Below are 10,168 nucleotides of genomic sequence, written 5' to 3'. Positions count from 1 at the left end.
TATTAGCTAATCATCTTACCTGCTGATTACCAGAAGCCCATTGTACAAAACTCATGTTAATAATTAGAGCGTCCGAGTATGCAGCGATGCTATTGTATGTTCCCACCTTGACCTGTCTTATTATACCATTTAAGTCTTTTTGCCAGTTTACAATATCGTAGACAGGAGGAGGATCTCCGTGTTCATCTAGGAACAAATCCCTTCCACTGATCAGCTTCAGTCTAACATTCTTCATGTAGTGGAACACCTGCAGGAGAAAAGTGACCCAAGCAATGGTTTTCATTCATCAAAATAGTCATTTTTTAGCATAGAATTTTAAGACATACTAAATAATATTTAAAAGTGGAGATGTTTGGATTTCTTTTGTAATGTTAGTCCATTTTATCTTTAGCCTTAATCATCTTTATATCTAATACTAGGTACTAAGGACATAATAAAGCCCAAAAGGACTTTAAAGGAAAACTATGGGGTTAAGTCTTTTCCCCATAGTTCTCCTTAGGGTAACTGGAGGACACAAACTAGCGTCCTCCCGTCACCCTAGGCTCAGTATACCGCGAGCTGTAGCTTGCGGTATACTGAGACGCCGCAGCTGAAGCGTATCCCAACAATTGTGCCGGGATCCGCCAAGCTGCGTGACTGACAGCTGGCTCTGCCTATCTAGAGGCAGAGCCAGCTGTACCCGCCCCCTCCCCCGTCTGTTCCGCCAGTCAGCGCTGGCGGATCGGAACGGGGAGGGGGGAATCCAGCCCCTCCCCCTGCCCCTCTGTACCCGCCCCCTCCCCCGTCTGTTCCGCCAGTCAGCGCTGGCGGATCGGAAGGGGGAGGGGGGAATCCAGCCCCTCCCCTGTCACGGCAGAGAGCCGTGACAGGATCGAGAGGTGAGCGAACGCTGGACAGGATCGAGAGGTGAGCGAACGTATGTGTTCGCTCACCTCCCGATCTACTGAGCCGACCTGTGACAGTCTCATTGTCACAGGTCGGCTAGAACTATGAGGTGAGTGAAAATCACCCACCTCATAGTTCTCCTTCAAAGGAGAACTATGAGGTGAGTGATTTTCATTCATGCTCATAGTTCGAGTGACAATGAAGCTGTCACACGTCGGCTCAATAGATCGGGAAGTGAGCGGACACATACCGTCGCTCACTCACTTCTCGATCCTGTCCCTGCAGAGAGCCGTGACTGTCACTTACGGCTCCCTGCAGGGATTCCCCCTTCCCGCTCTGATCCTCCAGCGCTGACTGGCAGAGCGGACGAGGGAGTGGGCGGGTACAGCTGTCGATCACGCAGCTGGGTGGATCTCGACAGTAATGTCGGGATCCATCCCATCTGCGGCGTTCTCAGTATACCGCGAGCTGTAGCCTGCAATATACTGAGATTTGGGTCATGGGAGAACGCTGGTTTGTGTCCTCCCGTGACCCTTAGGAGAACTATTGGGAAAAACACTGACCCCATAGTTCTCCTTTAAGTTTAAAGTTTGCAAAGTATTACTTTTTGTTTCCTTTAGAAACATCCATGTCCTAAGTGCAAAATCCTGTCCCCTGCAGTCATGCTGCAGAGAAGGACCGTTACTATCTGTGTGGAAGCAGTGGTCTCTCTGACACACTCCCCAAAATGTCAGGCCTATAGCTTTGCAATCAGCAAAGCTATTGCTCTCTGCTGCTTGAAGAGCTCTAGCTCTGGCTCAACAGGAGACTGTTCTCTTAAGACCTCCCAGGAGGCAGTAGTGAGGCACAGTGATGTCCTTGGTGTGTGAGGAAGTGGACGGAAGCTGTAGTTAGTTTTTATTTTTGGGCAAACAATTGTCAGAATAACAACAAGAAAGATTGTGATTTATATTGTAGTAGCCCTGAGAGAGCCAGAAAAAAATGCAGCTAGATTTCTTCCATGTATCTCTACGATTAATCCCCATAAGAGTGAAACATATTAGAGTGGGTATCCTTCAGGCAGGGAGTCTCAATGCACCTTGTCTAGTGGATTACTTTGTGAGCTTCAACTCTTCTTGTTACATTTTTTGTAACATAAAATATCTAAAAATATCCATCAGGGATGGTGGGAGCGCCCTTTGATGGGCACGACAAGTATTCTGACTGAGCAACACAGCATGTGAATCTCACCAATAGTCTCCGAGAGGTAAAAGAGACTTTCAGGTGGTTTAACTCTCAAAAAAACCCTTAAAGTATCAGTTTTGGACAGAATGACCTTCTAAAAGGGTCTATCTGTCTTTATCTGTTACAACATTTTATGTATCCTTTTAAACACAAGAGGACTAAGAAGGACTTTGAGCCTTTGGTCTGAGGACTAACAAAACAAACTTGTCCTTTCCTGGAAGGGACAGATTTCTCTGGCCTGGGAGGAAGTATACCATGTAAAGTGCGGCATGGTACTACCATGATTGGTGGGCATGGTGAAGGGTGGGTTTTGTCAAAGGCAGGTGTATTGTGACTCACCGTCATACCTCCCAGCATTGGCTTTTATTACATTTCTCATATTTGGTCACATGACAACTCAAACCAGCAAAGGAAGTCAGTGCTGGAAAACGTCCCCCTACCGGAAGCTGTGATTGCAGGTCTGAACAGCTATATAATACCCAGTAGCCCAGTCCTCCCCTAAAATAAAATGTGTGTAGTATATATTTTTAGTAAATCATATTACAGGAGCAGATCTTACTTGCCATGGCTTCACATTCCAAATGTCTGAGCAGCTGCCATTCAAAAAAGGTCCACTGCCATTTTGGCAGACATGCAAGTCATGCAAGCCTTTGGCAATCACATATACAGCACTGTAGAGGTTATAAAAGAGACGTAAGCTGGTGACATCACCCAAGCTTATCCGAACATTTTCAATGATATCATTATGGGTGCAATTTCTTGCAGGCCTTTCCCGGGTGAAGGTTATGTTTTTGTAATCTAAAAAAGTGCAGCCAGCCTTTTCCTCCCAGAACATCAAGTCCCACAGTTGTGATAACTCGGAGAACCGGATGTTTTCAATGAAATCACGGAAGCCTGGTATGTGTTCACTGTAATAAGCGAATCCCATTGTTCCAGTGAGATGTGTTGAGTATTTCTCAGAGGACAACATGGTCGAAGTTGCCCAACCTTCACTGGCCACCCAAGTCTTCTTGGTAACATTGTGAAGCAAAAGCTCCTCAAGCAGAGGAATGAGATCAACATCTGAAACAAATGTAACTATAGCATTAGCTCTGGAATTCTTGATAGTCTGGATGATGCGTGGAATGTTTTTGTCCGGCCGACTGTTTTGGATATACTCTATAAATGCCACACAGGCTCCCAATTTGATTAGTTCCTGCCTCACCCCCTGAATTCCTTGGTAGCCATAGTCATTAGAATCGGCAATCATTCCTACATAGGTCCATCCGAAATGCAGCACCAAATGTGCTAGTCCTTTAGACTGATAGGCATCGCTGGGAGCAGTGCGGAGGGAGAATGGAAACTGAGTCCGGTCACTGAGAAGGGAACTGGTGGATACATGACTAATCTGAAAATAAACGCACACATATATACAGGTATACATATATAATAAAGTAATATTTTGAATATGAAAAACATCTGTAAAGTTTATTTTGGAAATAGATAACTAGACAGTAAAATCCAACGTTCTCATTTCCCCACAATTTTAGAGAAATTTAGAAGATTCAATGAACATTTGCCATTTGTGCAAAAGGAATTAAAGTCAATTGACAACGTGAAATGGCAATTAACCCCTTCATGACTGAGGCCTTTTTTTTCCATTTTTTGCACTCATGTTATATTCCACATTTTAGACCTGAAATTTACTTAAAAGCCCCAAACGTTATATATTTTCTGAAAGCCAAGTCCCTATAAAATAAAATGGTGGCAGTTGGAAATTTTTATGTTGCACGATATTAGCGCAACTCTTTATCAAACCCCACAATTTAGTGAAAAATGTACTTAAATGCCCTAAAACACAATACAATACCCATTTTGAAAATAAAATATAAACGATGAGGTTACAATGAGTACATAGATACCCAACATGCCCAGGTTAAAAATTGTGTGCGTCCGTGAAACGGCAACAAACTTCAGTACCCCAAAAAGTCCATAGACGACGCTTTAAAAGCCCACTCAGGTCATCAATTTAGAGATATCCAAAAATACTGGCCCTAGAATTATTGCTCTCATTCCGGCGTGCGCGGCGATACCCAACATGTGTAGCGCGTTTGTCGTTTTCATACGTAGGCACACCCGACGCATGTTTACGTTGCGCCGCGCGTGCTCGCGGGGGACTTTAAAAACTTTTTTTATTATTTTTAGATTTATTTTACTTCATTTTAATTTTAGAAACTGTTTTTTTTTTTTTTTTTACTTTACTTTGATTGCTATCACATAGCCCCCCATGTGATAGCAGATAGTGGTGATAGGTACTCTTTAAGGTGATGCTGGGTGTCCAAAAGACCCCGACTGTCACCTCAACACTAGAAATAAGTGCAGATCGTAGGCTTCAGGAGCCCGGCACTGACAGCTATGGGACCGGAAGTGATGCAATCTGCATCGCTCCCGGTCCCATAGAACAAGGAGGGGATCGACGAACGGAGGTTCATCCATCTCCTCCCCAGCTCCCCGCTGACACCAGAGAAGCCAGTCCCGGGCCCGTAGGAGGGGCAACGGAGCCCGGGAAGCACGGCGGGGGGGTCGGGCTTGTGGGGGGGGCCCCTTCAACGGCCCATAGGACCCATCTGGCGACAGCTGAATCGCCAGAATCGCTTCTATTGTAAAGCTGACAGTCGGCTTTACAAGTTTAAACAGAGTCCCGGTGGCAAAAGCTGTTTAAACATGCCGATGCCAGCGGCGTACACTGCATGTCGTCAGTCGTAAAGGGGTTAAACCCAAATTATCCATATTTGGTCAAGAAACTATGAGGCGTGTGCTTTTCACTCACCTCATAGTTCTAGCCGACCTGTGACAATGAGACTGTCACAGGTCGGCTTTGGGGGGGGGGTACAGCTGGCTCTGCCTCTAGATAGGCAGAGCCAGCTGTCAGTCACATAGCTGGGCGGATCCAGACATAATTGTCGGGATCCGCTTAAGCTGCGGCATCTCTGTATACCGCGAGCAGTAGCTCGCGGTATACTGCGGCGTCTTAGTACAGTATACTGAGCCTAGGGTGACGGGAGGACGCTAGTTTGTGTCCTCCCATTACCCTAAGGAGAACTATGGGGAAAAGCCTTAACCCCATAGTTCTCCTTTAATAAGACTAGGCCTTTTATGACCCAAACTCAGGGCCAAGGTTGTTACAATTAGGACTGTTAACGCATATAGGTCTTTATCTAACAGCATCTAGAATGGCCTCAAAAATCAAAAGCAGGCACCTTTAGGTCTCCGTATGTACTATCATACACTATACTGTGCATCTTGGAGCCCTGGGAGTTCTAAAAATCCAAATCTTGACTGGCTGATCCTGCATCCCTCTAAAAGTTGAATGGGGATTTCCTGTTATATGTCTGCATGGTTTGACATTAAGGCCCCATTCACACCAGGGCGGTTGCGGATCAGCGCAATTTCTGTGCAGATTTTAAAAGGGCCGTTTTGGGAGTTTTTAAATTGCGTTTCAGTGCAATTGAAAGCAAAAAGGGTCAGGGAGCAATTTGGGCGGGGGTGTAGGGCGGTTCGGATCGGGGGGCTGATGTATGCGATGTATGGGATGTATGGGATCGTTCATGTCGACGGATCTGTGCGGCCAAACCGCCCTGGTGTGAACGCGGCCTTAGGATAGTCCTTCCCTCTGCCTTGCCGTTAGAAAAGAACCACAAGTATAGTAGGGGCAGCAGATTGAGCTAGGAGACAACTTGCTCCCTCAACCATCAGCAAAACAATTTTATCGATTGAAAAAAAAGCCCCAAAAAGGTGCTAGCCCCATCTTGTAAAAAATAAGATCTGCATACATAGGTGGAACTTTGAAGTATACAATCAAAGGTGTGATACTTTCATAAATGTTACTTTATTAAAACCCAGCACTCCTATTGGGCTACTGGCTAGGTTCATAAATAAAAAAATCATTTTGTAAGATTAACAAAACGTTATGCTTGATGTCTTTAGATATGTAATATTGCATTTGCCAGCAATTCCTGGCTGTCAAAATGACAGCAGTGAGTTGCAGTGCAGCTCTTATAGCCATTGCTTTAAAAACAACAGATCTTCTGACACAGCTTTTATCAACTCAGAAATATAATATATGCTCAGAAATGTGATATAAACTGTGTCAGAAGATCCGTTATTTTTAAAGTAATTGCTGTAAGAGCCATTTTTAAGATCTAACTTGTGTTTAGTGTCCCTTTAAGCAACAACATAGTTATAACTAGAGATGCACCGATACCGTTTTTTCGGTACAAGTACTGATACCGGTGCTTTTGCTGGCATGGAGCCGGCTTCCTGCGCAATCTGGTCGCCCGAGAAGCCGGCTCCATGTCATCTGGACAGCTTGATTGTGCTTGGCCGGGAAACCGGCTTTCCAGCTAATCAGCATCGAGCCGGCTTCCTGGCCAATCAGGAAGCCAGGCGACGAGTAATGACCTGCCTCCCAGCTTCCTAAATGGCCGGGAAACCGATTTGATGCTGATTGGCTGGAAAGCCAGCTTCCCAGCCAATGAGCAAGGAACCGGCTGTTCGTCTGGCTCGATGCTGATTGGCCGGGAAGCTGACATGGAGCTGTTCTGCCAATCAGGAAGTGGGGAGGCGGGTCATTACTCGCCGCCCAGCTTCCTGATCGCCCTGGAAGCTGGCTCCATGTTCCCCTTCCTCTGACCGTTCCGGTAATGGGGAAGGTATCGGAGCATTTGGGCGAGTACGAGTACTTGCCCAAATACTCGGCATTGGCACAGATACCGATACTAGTATCGGTGCATCCCTAGTTATAACCTAGCAAAAAGGCCCATAGCACATATATAACAATTGCTATGATCAATAACGGGGTATGCAGGTGTGAGAGCTGAAGCTGCAAAGCCCATTTAAAGTTACATGTCCATCCATCTAAGCCTACCCTGACCAGGGTGACAACGATGCTCTGCAAAATTACTGTGTAATGAAAAGCTTTGTGCCCATATGGCAGATCTACTGGCAGGAAGAAGTGATAATAAAACTATGTTACGGGGGGTGGGGGGGGGACACTTGTGTTAATGTTACAGTTCTACTTTGACAAGTGAGGGCTAAACACAAAGTCCAGTGATAGAGACACATGGAAGTCATCATTGATCCAGATTTATTAGGATTTCCTTCCAATACCATTCACCACTTTTGTGCCTAACAACTCTTCATTGATAATAGCTAAGACTTGGCTCGAGTGGTTATTGGATACATGGAGACCATCACATTGGTCCTTATAAGCCTTCTCCGGTTATCTCTGATACAAAGAAAGGAACCCCAGTTTAAACCAGGAACTTTCTTGTCAAATGATTATTCATCAATACATATTCTATACATACTTGCGGAATCTTGATCACCCTTAAAATATGAGCCATCAGCATAGAGAATGTAGAGGTAGTGTAGCCGATGATGGCAGCCAGCGGCTTCCTCTTTTGGCACTGGAAGTTGGGTATGGCTTTTTTCAGCCCAGTTATCATCCATAAGCTACCTTCTAACTCCTTCTGCAGCACCCGGCAGGAGTCATATATCTGGAAGCCAAGGCTCACATTGGGGAGCAGGGAAGGGTTGCTATTTATCTCTTCCATGGCAAATTTGATAGTCTGTAGCTGAAGATATTTTTCTAAAGGAAGACTGAAAGTAAAAGGAAGATGGAAAATTATATCAAATGTATTCTATAAAGATGTAAAAAATGAAAGACTTTACGACTGTAAGGAGAAGGGACACCACTGGCCTCTTAAATCAGTTAAAGCCGATTTGCTGGTAGAAAAAAAAAAATACTGTGTAACTGTTATGACTGTTTAAAGGATAAGTAATATTTGCATTCAAGCTTGGAAAGCATTGCAATTGTGATCACTTGATCGGGGCTGCAAAGCTCAGACTTCAGCACATTCTCTCCCACGCAGAGCTCGTACTGAGTTAGGGAGTTTTAGTTAGGAGAGATGGAGGAAGAATGGCTGGACTTCAAACTGCATGAAATCACCTCATACAGAGTCCAGCCGTCCTCACTCTAGGTAGAGCTGCCAATATTCCCGGATCTACCACAAGTGAGTTTACCCAACACACACACACATGGAGAGAATGTGCAGAAGCCTGAGCTCCGCAGCCCTGATCCAGTGATCACAATTGCAATGCTTTCCAGGCTTGAATGCAAATATTAAAGACATGCATATTTATTTATATAAAATATATGCATTTCTTTCATTTTTGTAAACGGTGAACTTATCCTTTAACTGTAATTGTTTAGGTCTGGGGGACCTATGTAAAGCACATTTACCCACCTGATCCCTGTTCCTATAAGCTCCAAGATCGGCACCCACAGCCTCTTCCTTCCTGCACACTGGTGGATAGGAGGCCCTTTGACTTTATCACATCTAATGCGGGGCCCATAGCTTTGCTTTATATGCAAGGACAGTCCAGAAGCTGGAGAAAGTGGTTCGTGCTGACTTCCGTGGGATCAGGTATTAGGTAAGTAAAAGACAAGACCAGTCACCCTGCACAAGGAGAGAGCAGCAGTGAGCGGTCTTTATTACAAGAAGGGGTGGAGACAAGACCAGTCACCCTGCAAAAGCAGAGAGAGCAGCAGTGAGTGGTCTGTATTACAGGAGGGGGGCGGAGACAAGACCAGTCACCCTGCACAAGGAGAGAGCAGCAGTGAGCGGTCTTTATTACCGGAGAGGGTTGAGACAAGACCAGTCACCCTGCACAAGAAGAGAGAGGAGCAGTGACTAGTCTTTATTACCGGAGAGGGTGGAGACAAGACCAGTCACACTGCACAAGAAGAGAGAGGAGCAGTGACCGGTCTATATTACAGGAGGGGGCGGAGAAAAGACCAGTCACCCTGCACAAGAAGAGAGAGCAGCAGTGACTGGTCTATATTACAGGAGGGGGCGGAGGCAAGACCAGTCATCCTGCACAAGAAGAGAGAGCAGCAGTGACCAGTCTTTATTACAGGAGGGGGCAGAGACAAGACCAGTCATCCAAGCCTCACACTCGATTACTGCACAGATCTGGAAGAAATACATAAAGCTCACCAAGATTCCAGGAAGAATACACAGGACTCTTGTATGAGGACAATATTTGCTTATCCCGGAGTTCAGCTTTAAACACTACTTTGAGAAATATAAATGTAGTAAAACGAGCATGTGATCATTTACTGTGCCATAGGAGAAAATGTACGTTAATAGAATGTCTTACTTCCTACAGATGACTTGGCCCGGCCTTTGTGTAAAGGTTAATTGGGGAAATTCCTTCTCTACGTGAAGGGTTAATACTGCTCCAGCCATGATATCCCCATTCCAGGTTATACCCGTCTGATCTGAAGCGTCCAAGGTGCATGCAGGTCCATGGGAAGACAATACCGGAATGATATAATACTGGACGACGTGCCAGAGCGACTTGTAGATAAATGTCATACACCTTATAACACAAACATATTGTTACCTTCATTACAGAGCACATACAGGGAAATAACAATAGTTTAGGGACCCGTTTGTTTTTGTTGCTTTCTTTGAAAAGTTTTTTTTTTTAATATTCAAAGTTTTATTAGATGGCAACATATAAAAATCCAAATACACAATACAAACATTACACATCCCCATACACACTGAGTGGCCAGTTTATTATGACCACCTGACGTTTGTAGGCAAATTAGCTATAATTTTGCGCTGAAGTTGCTAGAGGGCCAGACCGTTATAAATAGGGAAGCGGGTTGGTTACCACGACAGTAGAAGTGATTTGTTTCTGAAGATACGGGGAAACAACGCAATTTAACAGCCTTTGAACGTGGGATGATTGTTGGCGCTCGGAGCCATGGAGCGAGTATCAGCAAAACAGCAGAATTCGTTAAATGTTCAAGAGTAGCTGATTGTTAAAATGTTTAACCAGTTGACATCCGCGGTGTTAAACCCCCTTCCCATCCAGGCCATTTTTCAGTATTCAGCGCTGCGGTACTTTAACTGACATTTATTCCGTCATGCAGCGCTGTACTGAAATGAATTTTATACCCTTTTTTGGGGACAGATAGAGCTTTATTTCGGTGGTATTTAATCAC

The 10,168-nt window shown here is 44.9% G+C and overlaps 1 protein-coding gene across 1 annotated transcript in view; it reads right to left on the bottom strand.

The window, feature by feature from the left end:
* Nucleotides 1-9,530, bottom strand: part of LOC108790655 (extracellular calcium-sensing receptor-like) — an 11,675-nt gene extending 2,145 nt beyond the window's left edge. The window contains exons 1-4 of the mRNA XM_018560967.1: nt 9,313-9,530; nt 7,458-7,749; nt 2,669-3,496; nt 20-247 (exon numbers count right to left, since the gene is read on the bottom strand). Coding sequence (XP_018416469.1) covers nt 20-247; nt 2,669-3,496; nt 7,458-7,749; nt 9,313-9,530 — 1,566 coding nt within the window. The remainder of the gene's footprint in view (nt 1-19; nt 248-2,668; nt 3,497-7,457; nt 7,750-9,312) is intronic.
* Nucleotides 9,531-10,168: the final 638 nt, after the last annotated feature.

This window comes from Nanorana parkeri, unplaced genomic scaffold (assembly GCF_000935625.1).
Source record: "Nanorana parkeri isolate BGI_ZX_2015 unplaced genomic scaffold, ASM93562v1 scaffold491, whole genome shotgun sequence".
Lineage (NCBI taxonomy): Eukaryota > Metazoa > Chordata > Amphibia > Anura > Dicroglossidae > Nanorana > Nanorana parkeri.
Note: the sequence above shows the minus strand (reverse complement) of the source record. Positions and strands in the feature narration are given on the sequence as shown.